The sequence below is a fragment of the Melopsittacus undulatus genome, chromosome 2 (genome assembly GCF_012275295.1).
Source record: "Melopsittacus undulatus isolate bMelUnd1 chromosome 2, bMelUnd1.mat.Z, whole genome shotgun sequence".
Taxonomy (NCBI): domain Eukaryota; kingdom Metazoa; phylum Chordata; class Aves; order Psittaciformes; family Psittaculidae; genus Melopsittacus; species Melopsittacus undulatus.
Window position 1 is genome coordinate 113387544 of NC_047528.1, and position 22804 is coordinate 113410347.

Sequence of the window (22804 nt, forward strand, 5' to 3'; positions counted from 1 at the left end):
AGTCACATCAGTGCCCTTTCTATTTCACACCTCTCCACCTGGATTTTCTCTCCCAGAATCAAGGCTGCCCCCACGTGGAAGAGCCACCCCTAGGTCCGAAAGATGGGGAAATGGAACGATGAAGCAGGAGGCTGAGCAGCTGAAGAAGCAGATTGCGGTAACGTTGGCAACAGTCATGAAACTGCTAAGAGGGTGTCTACCCCTGTCCATGTTGTTCTCCTCAGCCACAACGTGCGATTGTGCTTTTCTCCCCTATACTTGAGCCCCTGCAGTTCTACGCAGACCTTTAAGTGCTGGTACAGATCATCATAGTATGGTGGGGGGGAGAAAAGAGAAGGAAGGGAATGAAGATAGACACTACAATGGTGAGCAAGTGGCCTACCAGTATTGTGTCATCTCATAGGCCAGAGTGTATGTGTCCCCAGGACCTCTGTTTCTGCCGCTGGGAGACCCCCATGGAAGGGTGTCCTCGGAGCACTGGATGCTGAGCAGCTTTTTGGCTCACCCTCCTGATGTCTGACTGGTGCCAAGGTGCTCTGGTCCACAGACCAGGATCTCCCTGTGCTGATCAGTCAAAACACAGCAAAGCCACAGTTTCCTACTTGTAGCTTCCTAGGCATCCCTGCTTCCACATTGCCACCATCAACAGCTTCTTTCCTGACCCTCTGCTCTTGTCTTTTCTCCAGGATGCCCGGAAAGCCTGTGCAGACACAACACTTGCTCAGTAAGACAGAGCTGGCTGGGCACTTGAGGTGCTGGGTGTCAGCCAGCAGCACTCAAGGGGGGCTCTCTCCAGTTGGGAATGGAGTCGGGATGTGGGAAGAATCAGCTCTTGCAAGGCCAAGGTGAATACTTCCTCTCCCACTGTTTCTCCTCAGAATTGTTGTCCAGTGTGGAGGTTGTTGGTCGCACCAGATGCGGACCCGAAGAACCCTGCGTGGGCACCTGCCAAGATCTATGCCATGCACTGGTCCACAGACTCCAAGTGAGAGACATGCTGGGTGCAAGGCAGCACATGGGTGTGAAGGGCAAGAAGGCTCTGATGGGAAGAGACCTACTAACATGATCTTGTTCCTCTCTTACAGACTTCTGGTCAGTGCCTCACAAGATGGGAAACTGATTGTGTGGGACACATACACAACTAACAAGGTAGGAGTCAGATGGCTGCAGCAAACCAGGATGCTGGAGTGGGTTCCCTTGGAGCTAATGCCCTTGTCCTGCTCTCTCTGCTGCCAGAAGCTTGACATGGTTTCTTGTCCTCCTAGGTTCATGCCATCCCTTTGCGTTCTTCCTGGGTCATGACCTGTGCCTATGCCCCCTCGGGCAATTTCGTGGCCTGTGGAGGCCTCGACAACATGTGCTCCATCTACAACCTCAAGACTCGTGAAGGCAACGTCAAAGTGAGCAGGGAGCTCTCAGCCCATACAGGTGTGTGTGCTCCCTGCCTGCAGCCTGGGTGCCCTCTGCTTCCAAACCTTACTCCTGTAGCCCTGCCCCATTTCTCATACTTGCTTGTTCCCACCTCCCTGCCAGGTTACCTCTCCTGCTGCCGATTTCTTGATGACAACAACATTGTGACTAGCTCTGGAGATACCACATGGTGAGTGTTACCTTCTGCATCTGCATCCGCATCCCAGGGACGTGATCTCTGGTGCCTAGAGGCCAGTGCAGCCTTTAGCTCTATAGCAGTCCACTAAGGACTAATTCCTCCTACACATGGAGGCCACACAAAGCACCTTGGGGATCCAGATTCATTCTTCCTCCCTTGGCAGAACACGTGCTTCTTATCCCAGTGGAGGACATGTTAAAATGCAGGTCTATTGATGAAACAGTAAGGAGCATGTTGTCAGCTCTCACAAAGCACAGTGTCATGACAGAAAACACTATCAATTTATGTGGAAGAACCTCTTGACTGAGGATGAGACAGGATGTAGCATTTCCATCAGAGATCAAGGTTACACTGAGCTTGTTTGCCTGATTGCAACGTGGGATACCAGCAAACATGGCCCATGCATCCTATGAGTGTGGATACAGCAAACCTTTGTCACATGGTTGCCTGTGGGTCTTCTTACCCTTCTCTCAGTATTTCCTTCAACTGTTGCAGTTATGGGTATGGGGTCAAACCTCCCACACCCCCAGCCTTAGTCTAACTCTGCTTTGGCAAAGGTATGACTAGTAACAGCTGTGAAGACATCTCCTGTTGTATACAGCTGACTCCAGGGATACCCTCATTTTCCCATGCTTAGCCAGACCCATAGCTGCCCTCCTTCTGTCTGAGTGTGGCAGCTCTTTAGCCCATTTGTAGCTGTGTTCTGCCTGGGATGGCTCTGAGAACCTCTCTCTTCTCCCACAGCGCGCTCTGGGACATTGAGACAGGGCAGCAGAAGACGGTGTTCCTGGGTCACACTGGTGACTGTATGAGCTTGGCCGTCTCCCCAGACTTCAAACTCTTCATCTCTGGAGCTTGCGATGCTACAGCCAAACTGTGGGACGTGCGAGAGGGCACCTGCCGCCAGACCTTCTCAGGGCATGAGTCTGATATCAACGCCATCTGTGTACGTATGCTGGCTGCACAGTGCTGGGGAGGCAAGGAAAATGGACCAGCTCGGAAACAGGGTCTTAGGACAAGGTGGAAGAAGCTGTCATAGTCATGCAGGGAACAGGGGTCTCAGGAGACCTTCCTTGGCCCCATGATCCAGACTGAAGCAGGAAGAGCCTGAGTTCACTGAAGTTTGGAGGCTGGCTCTTCCTGGGGAGGTCTTCTGAAGATTAAATCTTCACAGGAAGCAGCACAGATGTTTGGGGGTAAATATCGCCCTCAGAGGAAAGGATTCAAACCAGAGCCCTAGAGGTGGCAGGACAAGGAACATGTTAGTTTAATTCCATGCGGCTAACCAAATGAATCTGCCAGCTTCCTGCAACGTCTGTTGCTCGAACCACCCTTCACTGGATTCGGTTAGTACAGCTTTTCTCACCTCTTTCATGGCTGCTCTGCCATCCACACAGTTTTCTGCCATACCTGCCACTGAGGAGCTCTTCTTTGCTCCTCGTAGCAAGGACACAGAAGTGTGTATGAGAAGGTTGGGGTATGAGGATCAGACAAAGGTTCTCGTAGCTCTGAATCATGTCAGACCCCATCTGGCAAATCACGGCTGGACACTTGTCAACCCAAAATAACAGCTGGAATTAAAGAGATACTAGTGTCCTTCCTCAAGACTATAGCATCTTGCAGTAGCTCTAGCCCCGAGCTCATTTGTTTTCTCAGGATGGTATGGCTTTACTAGATCTTAGGATAAGATTTCCCTGTTTAGCAGAATCAATGTTTACAATACAGTGTTTTGTCCCACTGGGTTTTCCTACTTCTGTGGCTTCATGGTGGTTAACAGGAAGGTGAAGAGGTGAGAAAACCTGTAAGGCACAGCCTAAATAAAACATGGTGTGTGCTCTCCTCAGTTCTTCCCTAACGGTGAAGCCATCTGCACCGGCTCCGATGATGCCACCTGCCGCCTCTTTGACCTCCGAGCAGACCAGGAGCTCATCGTGTACTCTCATGAGAGCATCATCTGCGGGATCACATCCGTCTCCTTCTCTCGCAGCGGGCGCCTCTTGCTTGCTGGGTATGATGACTTCAACTGCAACATCTGGGACTCCCTGAAAGCAGAGCGTGTGGGTGAGTGGCTCCTGGGGGTGCTCCTTTCATTCCCTGCAAGGTCGTCTGTGCCTGCCAACACAATGAAGAGGCCTTAATCTTTTCTAAAAGGGGCACATCCTACACTGACTGAAACCCCACAAAGCTTCCTCACACTTAAGGAGCACACCATAACTAATACAGCTCTCTTGTGTAGAACTCTTATCTTTAATGCTAAGGAAGTCATGCCTGTAAACAATATTGCTTCAAGGAGGGAAAGAGCATTAAGGTTCCTACTAGCTACAACTGCTCACAAGCACCAGTCGAATTTCCTACTTTTCCCCAGCCTCTGCCTTCTGCCAGTTCCAGCTACTCACAATGCCACTTGGTGGCAGGGCACCAAGCTGAGTATGGACCAGAGCTTCCATCCAACACCTTTGGGATGCTCATACATAGATTATACCCAAGTGCAATGTTCTTTCAGATGTGGCCCCTAGCCTCTGAATACTTAAAATGTAGCCTATGCAGAAATAGCACAGCTATTTCTCAGACTTATCAAGGATGCCACATCCTTTCTTAGTCTTACCATTGCTCCAGGGTGAAAGTAGTTGTGTTAGGATTCTGCTAGTCAGACCTTCCCAAGAATACTGTTCTTTGGCCAGTCCTATGGGTGGGTGGTGGTTGCACGCCATGCACGAAAGCTCTTCTGCATGTTTGTTCTTATTAGCCACATACTGATCCCAACACCTTGTGTAACTATACACAGAGGTGTAGGTACACAGCTTACAATGCATGTCCTCAGCATAGTCAGACTTTTCATCAATCCCAGGCCCCATTTCTTTTCCTGACCTCTCTTCTTTCCCCCATAGGAATCCTTTCTGGCCATGACAACAGAGTGAGCTGCTTGGGGGTGACAGCAGATGGCATGGCTGTTGCCACTGGCTCCTGGGACAGCTTCCTCAAAATTTGGAACTGAAGCCAGAAGCAGAGAGAGAAAGAGCAGCGGAAGCATGGTCCACAACCAGAGCCCATGCAAACAGCATTGTCAGCTGAGCACAACAGAAATGCCTACCTATCACTCCCGCTTGTCTCTAGACACAGGTCGCTTGTAGGGGTCTCACAGAGTGAAAGGGAAAGGAGAGTTTGGGGAGAGGGAGCTAGGGAGCAGGAACACACACTGGCCCTTCTCTTCACCACTAAACAGGCCCAGCAGCTTCCAGCCTTGTGCAGGCTTGAACACCTGCAAAACACTGTTCATTATTTCTCAGGACTTTATGTTACAGTTCAGACACTCTGTGTCTTCCTTCAAACACCTCTACCTGCATCAACAACCATCCTTCAGCGGGCCTCTCATCCAACACCTCTGTCCCAGACTTAACTCTGCCTGCGCTTCTCTGTGCAGCTGTCCTGTATCCCTGCAGACAGCCTCAGAGACATACTGGGTTTGAGAATTCTATCATACAACCTCAAACAAAAAGCTAGTGTAAATTTGGCTCATTTTCCATTGGGGAAGACTTCGCTCAAATCTTATCTATGCATAAATGAGGGAGAGATAACCCTCAGGCCTGACGGAATACCAGGAATCATTATATTTATTCTTATTTATTGTCTGCTTCTTGCTGTTCCTTCTCTTTTTGCCTCACTCCTGCATTGTGTGGTGACCCTGTCAAACCAGTAGCCATCAGCCCATTTTCAAGTCTGTTACAGACCTCCATAACCCAGGCAAATAAAGAAAACTCACATAAGCACAGCAGGCTGTGTTCTTTCCATCACTGCAATGAGCTACTGCAAACATAACTCTCTTCCTGTGAATACTGTCTGCTGACCCCATCCAGATGGCATCTCATCCCCAGGCCTTGCTCTTCCTCAAAGTGCCCAAGGGTAGGTATTCCCCACCTATGTTTTCAGTTGAGAAGAGGCTGTTAGTCCTGACTCTTGCTGCCGTAGAGCTGAAAATGTATCCTTGCACACGTTGTAGATTTGACCTCCATTATAAGGGACAGGCATCATGTTCGACCAGCCACTATTCTACTTGTTGGCTCACACCAACATCCTGGGGTCCCAAAGGGAGTGTTGAAAGTCAAGGTGTAGCAACTTCTCTAGAGGTCAAAATATTAACCCATAATACTAACTCATCCTGTTCTCAATCTGGAATAAGCCAAACCTCTGCAGTAGCTATAGTCCCTTGTATACATCAGTTTCAGGCCTGTGTAGGTGCAGCAGAACTTCAGAAGTGACACTAGTGACCTACACAGAGCTGTAGTTTCCCAGCTCACTCTATAATATACAGATTCATAGTCAGACTTTTCCCTGCACAGCTCCATGCTGGAATGTTACAGGCAGGGACACAGCTGAGTTTCAGGGCCAATATAACCTGAAGTTCAAGCCTGTTCCTGAATCTTTGTCCTCAAAGCAAATATTGCACTGGGCAACCAAGGAACTCCTGCTGTCCTATGAGGACATAGGTAGAGTCAGCAAAGATTTAATACAAATTTATTTAATACAGATAAGAACACTGCAGTAAGTCAATACAGCTGATATACAACAGAAGAGCTGAAGGTGGTACTGGACACAAGATGTGCAAATCTTGGAGGGAGAAAGAGTGCTCTTTCCCATGCAGGGATAGGTGAGAAGAGCAACCACAAGTCTGAAGTTTCAGTCTGTTGTAGGATTTCTCACTCCAGAAAACTCCCAGAACATAGAAGCAAATTACAGCAAGATCCTGGAAGAGGAAATGTCTAGTTCTCCACAAAAGAACTTTGTTGGTTCTCTTTGTTCAAGTCACTCCAAACACAGCTTCCAGATTTGAAGCTCCTGCTCAGATCTACCATCACTTCCTTCTTTTCCCCAAGGCTCTCTCCCAACATGTGCTTCTTACCCTAGAGAAATAAAACACAGTACAAACCAGAAGTTAATTGGAAGTTAGTTCTCAGTGGAAGATGTAGCCTATTTTAAGGCCATTCAGCTCTGGGTCTCTCGTGGCAGTGTTTAAGTGTTAGATTTCTTTCTACAGCCTAAAGAAAAAGGATGCACTGGTATGGACAATATCATGGTAAGGCCAGATACAGACATTGAACAAGACTAGTGGCCACCTAGGGACAAGACTGACTCACAAGAAGTCATTAGGCTCTACAGGTCTAAGAGGCCACAGTTCCAAACTGAGGCCCTACAGAGTACAGAAAATGAAGAATCTGAACTTTTTCCCCCAGCCCATTCTCCCTCTCACAATAGGGCTCTTTAAGCTTTACCTGTCGAGGGGCAGGAGCACTGGGGGAATTATCGTCTTGTAGGATGCTGAGGGGAGAGCGGCCAGTTCCACCAGATGTTGCTAGGATTTTGTTGTTGGTCTTGTATCTTACAGGCTTGCTCCCTGGTGACAGAAGGAAACACAACAGTCTGTCATGACAAGGCTGTATTTTAAATGCTTGACAATCTTTCTGATGTGCCTTGCCTGCCTGTGTAGAGACTGTTACCCAAGGAATTCCATGTAAAGGGATCACGCAAAGGCTGATGTTAAAAGGGAGCTCTGGAAGACGTGGTCCAAGACCCCTGCTTCAGCAGAGCCACCTAGGGCCAGTTGCCCAGGACCATGTCCAAATGGCTTGTAACTCTCTTCAAGAATAGAGACTCCAAAATATCTCTGGGTAACCTGCTCCACAGCTCAGTTATCCCAAAGTGAAAAAAACATTTCCTGATGCTCAGATAGAGTCTTTTGTGTTCCGCTTGTCTCTGGTCCCATGACTGGGCACTACTGAAGAGCCTGGTTCTCTCCCTTCCTTATACCTTCCCTCCAGGTATTTATACAGCCCTTGCTCCCCAGGTCTTCCCAAAGAGAAACTGCAAGGTCCCACTGAACAAAACTCCACCATTTCAAACCTATTTCAGAGGGAAGAGCTGACCTTTACCTCTTGATTCTCACTAGACTGCAAACATATCTTTGCAGCTGCTGACATAAATCAGCTGGATAAAAGAACAGTTCCCAAGGAACTGCCAGCTGCAGAAGCCCTGGGCCAGACTACCTAAGGCAGTGAGAGACAGCCAAGCTGGGGAGAAGGAATAAGGCCTCTAAGCAAGCCAGCCTGGAGAAGAGCACCAACTGGTCACACTACGGACCATGCAGCTCCGCAGGGACACGGAGCCGTTCCCGTGTTCCCTCACACCGAGCACTTACCGGAGAAGAAGCCGGGCCCAGCGGTGCGGGCTGGCCGAGCCGGGACCGTACTGGGAGAGGGTGGCCTCTCTGCTGCTTCTCCCGATGGGACAGCCGCTTCCGCAGGGCTCCCCTGGGCCGGCTGCTCAGCGGGACAGGCCGCTGCCGGCTGCTCCGGCTCCCGACGTGCGGCATCAGTCCTGAAGACCTCGCTGAGCTGCTTCACCAGCCGGTCCACGCTGTCTGTCGGGTAAAGAAAGACAGGGTAAAGCGCTGGGCCAGGCAACCCTCCCACCCTCCCCCTGCGGCTCCACTCACCGCAGGACACGGCTCTCATGGGCGTGCGGAAGATACCGGGCGTAGGCGAACGCGGATCGCGGTCCTGGCTGGTGCTCGAAGGCAGCTCTGCGAGGCTGGTCTGAGGGCTGCACACAGGGGAGCTCACCACCTGCAGAGAGGGCAGGGGTCGGGTCGGGGGCCGCCGGGGGAGGTGGGGGCGGCCTGCGGGAGGGCGCCTACCTCGATGGGGGTGCGCAGGATGCCGGCGCTGGGGGAGCGCGGGTCGCTGACGTGCGCCAGGTGCTGGCTGCGGGCACCAGCTGGCTGGGTGCTGCTGGAGACCCCCATGGCGGCGACCGCCACACAGCGCGACTGCCGAGCCCCAACCGCCGCCCCGGTTCAAATCTCCCGCGCTTCCGGTAGGCGCCGCTCCATTGGCTCTCTCACGGAGGAGGGCCCCGCCCCGCCCCCAGCCCCGCCCCCGGCCGCGCACCGCCCCCGAGGGCCGCCAGCCGGAGCCGCAGCCCCTCCCGCCTCGTCCCGCCCCTCTCTGCGGCGCCATTGGTGGAGGAGCCAGGCACCGCCTCCCCTGACGGCAGAAGAGTGGCTGCGATTGGCCGAGCCGTATGGGCTGGGCCGTGGGCCCCGCCCCCAGCCTCGCTGCCGGAGAGCCCGTGCGGCGCGGGATTGGTCAGAGCCCGCCTGACTACGCTGTGCTGTGATTGGCTAGGGTGGGGCTGCGGGCGGTGCCGCAGGGAGCCGCTGTCATGGCGGAGCTGAGCGAGGCGCTGCTCTCGGTGTTGCCGTCCATCCGGGTGCCCAAGGCTGGCGACCGCGTCCACAAGGACGAGTGCGCCTTCTCCTTTGACACGCCGGTAAGCGCGGCCCGCGGCCGGACCGCCCGCCTGCCCGGGCTGCTCCCCGCTCCCAGCGCACCCGTCCGCCGGGGTGCCGCCCGCGCGGGGCGCAATGGGACTTGTGGTTCCCCGGCGGCCGGAGCTGCCCGCGGCCGGGCGGAGCGCGGGGCCTTCGGGGACTACAGCGCCCGGCGTGCCCCGCGACGTGCCCCTCCTTGCCGCGGCGAGCTGGGTGCTGTAGTTCTATGGCCGGAGCGGGCGTGGGCAGGTCGCTCGCTCCGTGCTGCCCGGCCCGGAGTCCCCGCGGAGTTGGTGTCCTCCGGCCCTCGCTCCGCTGAGGGGGCTTCCCGGGACTTGTAGTCTGGCGGGGGGCGGGGGCCCGGGGTGCTCCTCAGGCCCCGCTCTGGTCATGGGGCGGACCGGGGGTCCCGCCCTGTCCGGGTCTGAGCTGCCCCCCTTGGCCTCACAGCGTGGCGTGGCCCGGCAGGCGGGGGGCGAGTCGATGCTGTGTCATTAAGATGGCAGTGGTCCCTTCTCCAGGCGTCTCCACCCCGCTGGCATCCCTGCTCCTCCCTCCCTATCCCCGCCTGGCCTAGGCGGACCTGGGGAGGCCCCAGAGGGGGGGGGAGAGGTCTTCCCCTTGACCTCCTCCGCGGCCGCCCATCCAGGCTGTGCCCCAGCCCACCAGAAGAAATGGGCTGCGGCTGGAAGATACGGGTCCTTCCTTCGAGGAAACAGCACACAGCAGCTTGGCTCTCTTTGCCCCCCTGAGCCCCACGGTGATGCTTGTCCATGTGCTCCCTGCTCTGAGTCTGTCCCAGCTGCTTCATGTTGGGAAGCAGGCTGAGAACTTCTTTGTGGTTTCCCCCTTTTCCAGTCTCTGCATTTCAGTCCCTTGGTTTTTCAATTTAAAAAGGATATGTGTCTGCTGATTGAGTCTTGTGTTTTCCATTCTGTTTCAGAGCTACTCAGCAGCAAAAATAAACTGGTCTGTTAACCTGCCTCCCTCTGTAGTTTGGCAACTTTTCCTATGGCACTGGGAGTTGTGCTTTCAGGGTGCTACAGTTTTGCTGGTAGTGGTTGTACCATGCTCTGACCTTCTGGGGTGTGCCACCTTATTTCTGACTAGTTACTAAGTGCCTGGTATGCAGGAATGAGCTGTAGCCATGATTTAATGAATAGTGTTCCTAGAGGTAACTGCCTATCTGAGCAGCTGGAATGGCATTCCTTACCACCTCTTTCCAGTTTTTCTCTCTCCTTCCTTCCAGGAGTCAGATGGTGGCTTGTATATCTGCATGAATACATTCCTGGGCTTTGGGAAGCAGTATGTGGAAAAGCACTTTCAGAAAACAGGCCAGCGGGTCTACCTGCACCTCAAAAGGACACGTAAACTGGTAAACAATAAAAATCCATGCAGTCAAACTTGATGTGGCTTTGGGAGCTGGGCTACATCTCTTGGGTTCAATCAGATGGAGTCTTTTCTCTTCAAATGTAACTGATATTTTTCTTGGTGGACTGAGGTTCACCAAGAGTTCTTCAGCTCTTACGCTGAATTGTTGTATGGATTGCCCATGCTATTTGTGTGTAGCCTCTTTCTGCTTTCAGAGTAGCTTAATTTTAAGCCTTTAGGCTTGCCACAGTTTGCCTGTCCCCCTAACTCTATTTCCTTATTTCTTCTAATGTAATAGAAGGAAGAAGATGCCAACTCCAGTGCTGGGGACCCCCCAAGGAAGAAACCAACTCGCTTAGCTATTGGTAAGGAAGCACCTGTGTACTGTATCATCCTTGTTTTGAGCCAGTCCTCTGGAGCTGCCTGGCTTTGTGGCACATCTCTTTTGCCTTTCCTTTTCTGGGCTAGTTGGAGCCACTGTCCCTGACTGAGTTCAAACTTCACATTCTCTAATGTGTCTTAGGCAGGCAGTTTCTGCAAAGCAGTTGTGGAGGTGGCAGTTTTGTTCTGGGTTCAAAGTTGCATTGTGTTTTCTGTAGATAAATGTTTTGCATCCTCTGGTAACTCCATATGCCTGACACAGCTTGGTGTGGGTAGATCCAGTGTGGGACTGTTGCTTAATATGAATGTGTCCAGTGTGGGGTTGAAGTAAGTTTGAGAAAGCATGGAAGTCTGAGAAAAGTAAGCTTGGAGTTTCTGATTGAAAAACGACTTCTTAAACTTCTCAGCTATTGAGCTAGTTTTATTTGTATAGATGGGGAAGAAATTACTGGTAAATGGCATATTAACATTTATAGCTTGATAAGCCTTTGAAATACAAAGCTGATACTGAAGGATTAGAGTATTAACAACAAGCTGTTTTTTGGTAGAACAGGGTAGGTGTTCTGTTGCTGTCTTGCACTGACTGAAAAGGCTGTCATGGCCGTCAGTGAAGATACTGCTTATGTGTAGCAGCCTTGGCTAGTAGTTTCTGAGCCATTATGGACATCCGTAACGTAGAGGATAGGAACTTCTTTAGCAGTAACAGGTTCTTGGCTTGCTGAGAGCTGACCACTAGAGGGAAATCCAGAACCTGGACTGTGCACGTCTTGCTTTTTGCTCACTTTTTCCCTGACTGCCATTGTGTAGCAGACGCCCAGTGACTCCACTGCTACTACAGCACAAACACCAATATTAACACTGTCATGTGCTCCTTGTTTTTATACTGAGATGAATGAAGTTCCAAAGATCCCTTCTAGCAAAACTGATACCAGAATATGCTTCTTCAGCTAGCCAGTGCTTTGATGTATATGATTATGCTATTTTGGGAGAGATGAGGCCCAGTCTGCATTATGAGTTATTTCTGCATCCTCTATTCTATGAAGGTCTTGAGACAAGTGTTGTCACAGGGTCAGCAAATATCTGCTTGTGATAACAGCTAGTGGTGTGAATGGAGTGGGAGAGAATAAAAGAAAGTATTAACCCTGAGAGACAGTGATCTTAAATCCAGGAGAGATTTTTTTTTTCCTCTTCTTTAGTTAACCTGTGGTGGTTTAATTTACATGGGAGACCTTTTTAAAGTACTGGAAAGATTTAAGAGCAAAATGTCATTGGCTGTGTCAGGGTCCGACTGAAGAAAACCCCAGTGCTGGACCCTGTTTCAGTTCATGATCCTAAGAGTGAAATTAAGACACAAACAAGGTCAAGTACTGTAATCAGTCAGTTTGTTTATTACAAATCACAAAAAGACAACTATAAAAAAGGAGATAAAGGGGATAGTGATAGGAAAGATTGGAAAAAAGGCAGAAAATGAAGCAAGGATTTGGGATGCAGAGAGGGAGTCACCACCATGGATCCAGCGGTGTCCCAGGGATCCAATGTCATCGTCGGTGGTGGGAGTCCTTCAGGGTTTGTAGTCAGTATCACAGCAGAGTGTCCCCCAAGAGTCCATTGGAGGCAAGTGTCCTTGTGGAGGTGTCCTTCTGGAGTGCCCTTGAAGGTACTCCTTTTGTCGATGTCTTACTCCCCCTCTTATAGTGAGCTGGGGGGAGTGCCTATGTTCTTCATGTCACGTATTCCTGTTCCTGGTGGACCAGCTTCTGTAATTCTGGTTGTTCTGGTTCCAGATGAACTCCTGGTTCTCCTTGCTTGGGTTCAGGATTCTGAACTATCTTCCTGGAAGAGGCAAGAAGCAGAACCAGAGTCCTTACAGATGCTGGTATACTAGATCAGTGCGCTGGTTTAGAATAAGATCTCTTCATGCACATCTTCATTTATCATCTTGGATATACTGTGAAAGATGAGCAGCAGTGCTTTATTGTGGTTCTTTTCTGGCCAGTGTCTCTAGAGTAAGTCTTTTATCTGGCTGTAGTCAGGATCTGGATATTCCTTCTAAATATCTGTAAAAAGAGCTGAGAAAAGCAAACTTATTGTTCCTAGGCTTATATTTGCTTCTGTCAAGTCCATATCACCAGCAGAAACTTTGGGATCCAGAAGAGGATTGTTGATCTAGAGCTTTGTCTTAGTCACGGTGCCTTATGTCATGTACCTTATTTCATACCTGGGCAAAGAAGCTTTGCAAGCTATTTTGTTTTACCTGTTACCACAATGTTTTTTCTTTCATGTAGGTGTCGAAGGTGGATTTGACATCACAGAGGAGAAGTTTGAATATGATGAAGATGTAAAAATAGTAATTTTCCCGGAGCATTTGGATATTCCTCGTGATGGGTTGGAGGGACTACCAGACATGGTCAGAGACAGGGTATGTTTGGATCGAGGATTGTGATTTATTTCTGGTAAGGAGGAAATGTACCATTACAGAGAAGGAACTGCTGTCCTGTAAAAGGGATCCTGCAAAGCTGCTGTGAAGTCTTGGATTGTAATAAGCAGGATTGTTCTGCACTTACACTATGTGCTATGGAGTCCTCACATGTGACTGAGGCTCCAGATGCTGCCCTAGCACAGCTGACTTGCTGATCTGAGACTAAACATGGAGTGTTGTAGCACTGGAAGCTTCTTTCCTTGTGCCCTTCATGTTTTTCCCCTGCTGTATTATTCCAGATTGCCAGTGCAGTTGAGGCCATCCTGACAGCAGATTCAGCCTCCCGGAAGCAGGAGGTGCAGGCATGGGATGGGGAGGTCCGACGAGTTTCCAAACACGCTTTTTCCCTGCACCAACTTCAGAATGACGTCCGCATCCCACCGTGGTGAGCATAGTACTGAAACTAGCTGTGTTCTGTGTATCCCACCCCCATCACCTTCTTCTCCTGTCCTGGACTGCAGCAGCAGATGAGACTTCTTTTGTGAGCCTCTTTGTGTGCCTTGTCCTAGTAAATTCAGGGAAAATGGCAAACTGATGTATTTCAGGATGCTCAATAAAAGAGCAATGAGATTGCTTATACTGTGGTCAGTGAGTAGTGAGGTAGGACTCAGTCTCTTTCACCCTAATCTTTTTCTCTGTCCTTTGCAATAGTGGCTGGAAGTGTAGCAAATGTGACATGAGAGAGAACCTGTGGCTGAACATGACTGATGGAGCCATCCTCTGTGGTCGGCGCTATTTTGATGGCAGCGGTGGCAACAACCATGCGGTGGAGCACTACCGGGAAACTGGCTACCCACTGGCTGTGAAACTGGGAACAATTACTCCTGATGGGGCTGGTGAGAAGGGGGATCCTCTGAGGGCTCTAGATTCCAGGCAGGACTCAGGCACCACTGGGGTTTCTGAGGAAGATTTCCAGGTATCAGGCTGGTATTGCCCATGTTATGAACTGGAACATGCAGTATCATCCTAGCATGAATTTGCCCACTCTGAACTGCTTCTCATGGCAGGCAGAGAGCCAGCTGATAAAATTTTGCCTTCTTCCTCCCCCATGTTGGAATTTCAGAGGGTTTATAATGGTTATCCAGGTTGCCATCTTATTTTCTGTGGTGAGATGTTTAGCAAAGAATCGTGTGTCCAAAGCCTGCACAATAACACACTTTGCTCACTCCAGGCGTACTCTGTACCTTGACCAATGACAAAAGTTGTTTGTCTTGTCCCATGTTTTGAAGGAATCTCAATATTATGTCTTTTATGCTACTCTCCTGTGGAAGGAGAGAAACCCCAACTGCTCAGTTTGTCAAAGCTCACAGTTCTGAGCACTCTGTTCCTTCATCCACAGTGAATTTTAGATGACAGGCCATTATAAGTCTCTCCTTTTCCTCTGTGTGCCTGCATAGATGTCTACTCCTATGATGAGGATGACATGGTGCTGGATCCTAACCTGGCAGAGCACCTTGCTCACTTTGGGATTGACATGCTCAAGATGCAGAAGGTGAGTAAGAGAGGGGTGGTTCTCTGTAGGTCCAGAGGGAAAGAAAAGCAACTCTGAGGTATCCTAGTTGGATCCCAGCTTTCTGTGGCTGTGCAGACCCATTCCTGGTAAATAAACCCTGTTTGGGTTTTTTTGTCAGGCAGATATTTCTCATTTGCCTCCTTTTTCGTTGTCTTTTGTGTCTTTTCTGTCCTTCAGGCTTATTTCCTCAAGGTTTTGTGTCAGTACTGTGGGCAGGGAGGTTCCCAGGCATTCAGCTTTGTTCAGTGTGTGATTTCCATGCCCCTTTTAGAGAAAGTGGTTCAGATTTCTCATGTATTTCTAATCATGCCTCTTTTCTGTGTCAGCTATTCAGATGTTTGAGAATAATTTTTGTTCTTTCTTATCTTCTGATTTAATAAACCAGAATGGATTTGACTCTGTGGTGTTGTACAGCATTGCATTTTTCACACCTCTGATGTCCCTTTGAGTCTTATTTGAGGGTTTTTCCTGTTCTTTCCCTCCACAGACAGACAAGACAATGACAGAACTGGAAATAGACATGAACCAGCGCATTGGGGAGTGGGAACTCATCCAGGAGTCTGGTGTGCAGCTCAAGCCCCTCTATGGGCCTGGGTACACTGGTATCCGTAACTTGGGCAACAGTTGCTACCTCAATTCTGTGGTGCAGGTGCTGTTCAGTATCCCAGACTTCCAGAGAAAGTAAGTGAGCTTCACCACTCCTTTCATTAGCCTGGGATCAGAACAAAGGTCTCCTAGAGCTGGGAGCTTCTGTTACATTAGTCAGGCTCAGAACTGCATCTTTACTAGAGGAACCCACATGTCCCTTAGATTGCTCTGGTTTCCTTTGCAGGTATGTGGACAAGCTGGAGAAGATATTCCAAAGTGCACCTTCGGACCCCACACAGGACTTCAGCACACAAGTGTACGTAGAGTTTTGGTGAGAGAAGGAAGGCTGAGGCTGCCTGGGTGCGTCCCCTTTGTGCTGCTCCAGTGTGCTTTGCTGCAGGTTTCTCCCCTGAGCCTCACCTCTCTGCTTCCGTGGCTGTCACCAGAGACACTGATCCTCAGTGATCAATAAGATCTAAGCCAAGAAAGTTCAGCTGAATGCCCTAGATGGAGAGGGCAGAGTGCACCTCAGTGTTCTTGAGAGGCTCTTCTCTCTATTATGTGGGGAGAACAGTACCATTTGTTACCACGGGGGGATTTCTGCTATTCTTGTTCTATCTGTGTAACAGTAGAAAGGTGCTTGCTGTCTGCAACAGGACGAGTTCGCTGAGAACAAGGAAATACATTGATTTAGGCAACTTTATTCTTAGTGGATAATTTATATATGCTTCAAGAGGCTTCCTGCAAGAGATATTGTGCAAGCAATAGCAGGAGAATATACAGAAGAAGGAATACAAGATTTGGGAGGGTATTGCATTTCAAATACATGAATTCTGTGTTGCATCTGCTCTTAAGCAGCAAAGCAGTATATGGAGGCTTGGGGTGGAGCAATGGAAGGTGGAATTCATGGGAGTTCAGCACTAAAGGATGATTCTAAATTTGGACAGCCTGGAGTAAGGTGTTCTCTAGGGAGGGCATTGAGACAGCCAGGATTATTTCCTGGACAAAGGGAGGTATGGTTTGGTTCCAGGCAAATGGCAGTTGTGATGGGGGAGAACTGAAGGGGAATAGTAGGAGAGTCTGAGCATAAGAGGAACTCGCTGCCATCCATTAAATGCTTCATGCAGTCATTCTTAATCTTTCCTCTGGGAAGATGTGATCGGTCTGCTCACAGCAATGCTATTTCTGGCTCAGACAAGTTCACTCTTCCCTATTGTCTCCTGCACAGTCATTCAGATACACCGCTACTTTAGCAGTGTCAGGCTGCAGCCTAGTTTGGCTGTTGTGCAGCTGCTGTGTTTGAGAGTGGTGTCCACAAGTCCTAGTAGCTTTCAAATCAGTAGTGTCTCATGGGACCAGAGAGCAGGCTAAGATAAGATCATATTGATGGTGCAGTAGAGAAAGCTCATCTCTGCAAGACTGACAGTCCATGGCGGTGTTATAGCTGATGGGTTGATGTGGTTTCTAAAGTATGTGGGATTGAAGAAACCATTTTGGTGCTAACAGTGACTTCATCATTCCAGAGCCAAACTAGGCCATGGACTGCTTTCTGGGGAGTATTCAAAGCCAGCTCCTGCAGATGGGGAACAGCAGCCCGATCAGAAGGTGAGACTTGGGTATGGAATCCTTGTGATGTGTGTATTGCATGAGGTGCTGTGTGTGTCACATGGGTAAGGAGGGAGAACCCCTCCTGAAGACATGACCTGGGGCTTGTTCCAGGGCCCTATCACCTGAAGAAAAGTAGGGCTAAGAGTAGAGTGCTACCTGTGAGGACACGTGCTTGGCAAATTATGACCACCACTTTTTATTTGCAGGGTGTGCAGAACGGCATTGCTCCACGCATGTTTAAGTCCCTCATTGGAAAGGGACACCCAGAATTTTCCACTAACCGACAGCAGGACGCCCAGGAATTCTTTCTGCACTTCATCAACATGGTGGAGGTAATAGTTGAGTCTGTCAAATCATGGAAAAGCCCAGCTTTGTTTTCTCCCCACAGCGGGGAGCGAGGAGTGGAAGTGAGAAGCTGGCCATTGGAGTAGAGGGAGGGAGAGAACACAGGGAAATGGGCCAGGTAGCACCTGTGGGAGCAGAGAAGGAGAGATGCTTGGCTGTGTTTTCAGGGCTGATTCCTTAGAGGAATCTTTCTGGGGAGTGGCACAGCTGGAAATGTAAGTTTCTTCTTTAGGAGCTGGAGTGGCATGGGTGCCTGGGGTAGACGAGTTGCCTCGAGTTTACTCTTTGCTCTCTTTTCCAGTGGACTAGGTACAGAAGTTAATACTCTTTAGCCATGTCCTCTGTCGACCGCTGCTACTGTAGGTACTTATTTCTGCCAGTTTGATGTTACTTCTGTCCCTCTAATCTCCTTCAGAGGAACTGCCGCAGCTCGGAGAACCCAAATGAGGTCTTCCGTTTCCTGGTGGAGGAGAAGCTGAAGTGCCTGGCCACGGAAAAGGTGAAATATACCCAACGTGTGGACTACATCATGCAGCTGCCTGTGCCCATGGATGCTGCACTCAACAAAGGTCAGTAGTGTGCCAAGGCCAGAACAGTAGCAAACACTATGAATATTGTACTCTTCTGATGGCACTCCTTAAACGAGAAACAGACTTCTTTGCCACTTCTGAAGCTAGATTCATCATCTGCTTTTGTGGGATTGGGCTGATTTCAGAGGTGGTGTGACACTGTGATGTCCCTCTAGAGCCTTTTCCTCCAACACCACAAGCTGGGCTGTGATTCAACAGCAAGACTGCTGTAGCAGAGCAGTGCTCTGGAAGACATTGTGCTCTGTTTTTGGTGGCATACATCTATAGGCCTATTCTGCCTCTGGATGTAGCTTATACCTGTTGCTTTGTACATACCTTGAGGTGGTTCTTGACTCCTTTATTCTCTAGATGAACTACTGGAATATGAGGAGAAGAAGAGGCAGGCAGAGGAAGAGAAGCAGCCACTGCCTGAGCTGGTGCGAGCCAAGGTGCCTTTCAGCTCCTGCCTAGAGGCATATGGAGCTCCAGAACAGGTGGATGATTTCTGGAGCACAGCCTTGCAGGCCAAGTCTGTGGCTCTCAAGTGAGTGTGTGTGAGTTACCAGTAATGCTGTGATGAACTGGCAATAGCTGCATCTTGGGAGACTTTATTTTAGGTGCTTGGGGAAGAAGTGTTACAAAAGCTTTGTAGTGTTCCACACCCTGGACCCATAGAACACTGAAGCAAAGGGGGGAATCAGATAGTCAATGCTGGAGTGATTGTCCATAAGGGATTACAGTGTGCAGAACAGCAGTGCTAGTGAAGCCTTTACCATCAGATTACATCAGTTGCTGTGAGGCTACCAGAAAACCAGCAGCTTATATTTTTGATTCAAAATTTAGCTTTAAAATCAGTACTGACAGGATGGCAACACTGGTCTTGCATGGTCTCTAAAAGTTCTTTAAATGAAGTTTTTAGCTGTTAAAGTCTGAGCAAAACGCTATAAGAGATGCATTAGTTATTTTAAAGAATGCTAACTTAAATGCTAATAGCAAGGTTAAGAACCAGCTTTAATTTGTCTCACTGCCTGCAGCACATGTGACAGTGCAAAGGTATAGTGAGATTACAGATGCCAGCAGCTTCCTGCTGGGATGCTACTGACTGTTCCTCTGCAATGAAAGAGTAGTCCTTGAAGAACTGGAATTGTCTTTCTAACAAATACTCTATTCTTAAGCAATAGCTCCTATAAACAAACAGTAACACAGTCACATTGGGAAGTAACATTTTGGTTTGCTTCTAAGTAGTGGGTTGTGTTCAAACACTCAGTAAGAATTAGCATTGAATATATATCACTGCTTACATTAATCTATGGCTTGTCACAAGTATCTCCCAATAAGATGTCTCTCTTACTACTGCCTGTCCATACACAAACACTCTTCTCTGTTTCATATATTCCAGACACCCTCTCTCTCAAAGTGTCTGACTAAATGTCCTGTCAGATTCAGTTAGCTGCTTCTGCTTCGTATCTGAAGAAGTGTTCTTGTGCTTGAAAGTTTGTCCATTCCTGCAGCTGTTGGTCTAATAAAAGATCCATTTTCCTCTGCATTCCTTTAGGGTTAGAGTTTTAATTAAATACTAAAATCTGAGGAGGTAAAATACAGGATTAGAAGGCAGAGAACTTTTTCTCCATCCCCAAGATTTTGTACGTGTTGCATTTCTCATCTTGTTAGAGCATCCACTTTAGAAATAGTTCTGTGTTTGAGGAACTCTAAGCTCAGCACAGGAGAGCTGCACAGACAGTGCACATCCCTTCACCCTACTCACTGATTTCTTGAATCAACTAGGTGCCCTCAGTTGCTGCTGACAGCCTATTTAACTGTGTTATTTGCCTCTTTCAGAACAACACGGTTCGCATCTTTCCCGGATTATCTGGTGATCCAGATCAAGAAATTCACTTTTGGTCTGGACTGGGTGCCCAAAAAACTTGGTAAGAAGGAGAAACATATAGGCATTGGGAGTTATATATGGGTATTGTGGTCATTGCTGCAGAGAGGAAAGTAACTACCCCAAAAGTTACTGCAGATTGTGACATTTGGTATCCCAGGAACTTACCCTTTTAGATCTCCAAGTATTTTGTTTCTGCCCTTATGGGGAGCCTGAGCAAGACTGTGTCTTGCAGATGTCTCCATTGAAATGCCAGAGGAGCTGGACATCTCTGCACTGCAGGGAACTGGACTGCAAGATGGAGAAGAAGAAATGCCAGACATTGCACCCCCACTGGTGACACCAGATGAGCCCAAAGGTAGCCTGGGGTTCTATGGCAACGAGGACGACGACTCCTTCTGCTCCCCTCACTTCTCCTCTCCGACATGTTAGTGATTCTCCTCCTCTCTTCCTGATGCCTGACTCATTTCCTTGCTCTCCTAGCCTTGTCTCCCATGCTAGCAGTTTTCCCACTTGCTCAGACTTTCCCTGTCCCTCTGTCAGCGAATGCCGGCTGCTTCCCTTGCATGCCTGTTATGCAAGGGTATTATGCAAGGGAGTTTGTTGATTCCTGTTCTGTGCAAGATGGGGAGGTGGCATGACCAGTGCACTTAGAGGGGACAGAGCTGGGCTTTATGCAGAATTTAACTGGTAGAGGTATCTTATTTTCACAAACCACACTGGGAGGTAGGGTTTGGAGGCTAGGGAAGAGCCAGTGCTGAGTTCATGACTTGAATCCTTTTGTTCCCTGGGGTGCCTGTGGGAGAGACTGCACTGCTGAAGCAGAAAGGTAGTGTAAAGGGTAAGAAGAGCAGAGAGATGGAACTTGGTGTGAAACAAAGCCAGAAAATGGTGGCTTGGGGGTGTTACACTGCACAAAACAGAGCAGGCAGGGTTGGGTGGGAGTGGGTGGCTCTCATCTCTGTCTTCCCACAGCACCTATGTTGGATGAGTCAGTGATTATCCAGCTGGTGGAGATGGGCTTTCCCATGGATGCCTGCCGCAAAGCCGTGTATTACACAGGGAACACTGGGGTTGAGGCTGCCATGAACTGGGTCATGTCACACATGGATGATCCAGGTATGAGGCCATATGGCCATGGTGAGGCTTACTGCATCTGGGCCATTGTGCTTCCTGTCCCACTACCACAGTGGAAAACTGGAGTAGTTTGGACTCAGACTGCATCCCTCTGGGAGAGATCTAACTGCTCGGGGCTGTGTTCTGTGTATTGCTGCAGACTTTGCTAACCCATTAGTCCTCCCTGGATCCAGTGGACCAGGGTCAACTATTGCCTGCCCAGACCCTCCTTCAGAAGACAGTGTGGCCACCATTGTCTCCATGGGCTTCTCCCGGGACCAGGCTATGAAAGCACTTAGAGCCACGGTGAGAGGCCTGAGTGATACCAGAGTGAAGCAATATTCTCAGGAACAGGGATTCCCAAATTCACAGTCTTGTATTTATTCCAGAACAACAGTCTGGAGCGTGCTGTGGATTGGATCTTCAGTCACATTGATGATCTTGATGCAGAAGCTGCTATGGACATCTCAGAAGGGCGCTCAGCAGCTGAGTCCATCTCTGAAGTACCTGTGGGTCCTAAAGTGCGCGATGGGCCCGGAAGTAAGTTCCAAACAGTAGGAATATAGATTTTGGGGACAAACTCAACAAAGCTTTGTACTCCCTAATCCGTGCAGTACCACAGGTTTTAGCAGTAGCTGTCCTGGAAACTAATCTGCTTGTGAAGGTGGAAGCAGGGAGGAAGAAGAGAGGGATGACAAAGTAGGGTCTAGACCCTTCAGGTTAGGGTCTACTTGGATGTCAGTAAGAAAGAAGCAGAGGAAGTGCCATCAAGTGAAGGATGCAAAGAGCCATGCCGTTCTTTCTCAGTTGTGCTGGGTGGCTTTTCTGCTCTTCAGGGTCCCATTGACAAACCAGGCTCCAGTCTGCTTTGTAGAATCTGTGCCAAAGCTGCTCAGCTGCAGGTGCCACAGGAGCTGCCATCACCCATCTGCAATCTGTGGGCCAAATACACAGTTGAAAGAGAGAAAGGCTAAATGGAAGTTACCATCTCCTATTTCCCTGCATGTCTGGCCTTAAGACCATGCACAGTCACGCTTGATGGAGACCCAGTTCTTAATTACTGCCCAGCAGAGCTTCCTCCAAGGATCCTTCTCTAGAGAGGGCCTTGCACATGGTGTTTTGGGGTCAGATGCCTTTCCCTGACCATCCTCTCTTCCCTCCTTCTCCTTTCCAGAGTATCAGCTGTTTGCCTTCATCAGCCACATGGGCACATCGACTATGTGTGGACACTACGTTTGTCACATCAAGAAAGATGGCAGGTAGGAGGGATTAAATCACTGACCTTCTCTGTTTCTTCAGGGGTCGTGGGGGGATAAGGGATGAGAGCAGGCAAGGGGATGCAGTCCTGTCTCAGCCACAGAATGTCATCCCTAAGCCTCCCCTTCTGCATTTGCAGGTGGGTGATCTACAACGACCAGAAAGTCTGTGCTTCTGAGAAGCCCCCCAAGGACCTGGGCTACATCTACTTCTATCAGCGGATTCCCAGCTAGAACATCCCTTGCTGTGTGTGGTGGGGGGGAAGGGTTGGGGGCATTGAGGATGAGAGCAGGGTCCTTCTCTCCCCTACTCTTCTTTCCTCACTCATCCCTTTGCAGCCTCTTTATGGAGACACACAGGAAGGAGATGAGTTCCCTAACAGACTGGGGGCTGTAGCCCCCATGGACATGAATGAAGGGGGCCCTGGGGGGGTGTGTGTGTGTGGGAATATCTGTTTCTATAAGAAATCTCCTCACTGTCCCCACCCCCGTTACGCACAGCCCTAGCTTTGCTGCTTGATGGGATGATGCCATCTCCTTGCTGTCTGGAAGGGGAAAAGTGGGGCTTGTGTGTATGTGTGGCTTGTGTATGGGGGGTTTCCTCCTGCCTGCCCTGCCGGGGCGAGGGCGCGGGGTAGGCAGCAAGGTGGGCTCCGAACACCCCCCCCACCCCCCCCGTTGTGTGCCCTTTACATGCCAAAATACACGAGGGACAAAATAAAGGTCGGAATCCCCATTGTGTCTGCCCGTCTTCCACAGC

General features: G+C 49.6%; 3 protein-coding genes across 4 annotated transcripts; 2 read left to right on the forward strand and 1 right to left on the reverse strand.

Annotated features, from left to right (window-relative positions):
• The first annotated feature begins 118 nt into the window (after nt 1-118).
• GNB3 (G protein subunit beta 3) lies at nt 119-4604 on the forward strand. Its single transcript, XM_034074375.1, is given in 10 exon segments — nt 119-157; nt 687-724; nt 879-943; nt 946-985; nt 1086-1149; nt 1266-1428; nt 1534-1600; nt 2354-2555; nt 3454-3670; nt 4498-4604. Coding segments are annotated over 10 exon segments (1002 nt in total).
• A 1500-nt stretch (nt 4605-6104) lies between these two features.
• Nucleotides 6105-8460, reverse strand: CDCA3 (cell division cycle associated 3). Its single transcript, XM_034074376.1, has 5 exons — nt 8298-8460; nt 8097-8226; nt 7800-8021; nt 6877-6998; nt 6105-6507 (listed from the first exon to the last, which is right to left on the reverse strand). Exons 1-5 carry the CDS (start codon nt 8403-8405, stop codon nt 6367-6369), a joined length of 723 nt encoding a protein of 240 aa, XP_033930267.1. The 5' UTR covers nt 8406-8460; the 3' UTR covers nt 6105-6366.
• A 327-nt stretch (nt 8461-8787) lies between these two features.
• USP5 (ubiquitin specific peptidase 5) lies at nt 8788-22780 on the forward strand. Of its 2 annotated transcripts, none has more exons than XM_034071941.1 (20): nt 8788-8932; nt 10183-10308; nt 10603-10669; nt 12971-13104; nt 13404-13549; nt 13816-14000; nt 14562-14656; nt 15165-15358; nt 15510-15581; nt 16789-16870; nt 17080-17205; nt 17634-17787; nt 18157-18331; nt 19627-19715; nt 19908-20099; nt 20648-20791; nt 20949-21094; nt 21178-21328; nt 21963-22047; nt 22185-22780. In XM_034071941.1, exons 1-20 carry the CDS (start codon nt 8825-8827, stop codon nt 22276-22278), a joined length of 2565 nt encoding a protein of 854 aa, XP_033927832.1. In that variant the 5' UTR covers nt 8788-8824; the 3' UTR covers nt 22279-22780. The 2 variants fall into 2 exon arrangements, with proteins under 2 accessions (XP_033927832.1, XP_033927841.1); XM_034071950.1 differs by having other exon boundaries at nt 19908-20030; nt 22185-22452.
• The last annotated feature ends 24 nt before the right edge of the window (nt 22781-22804 follow it).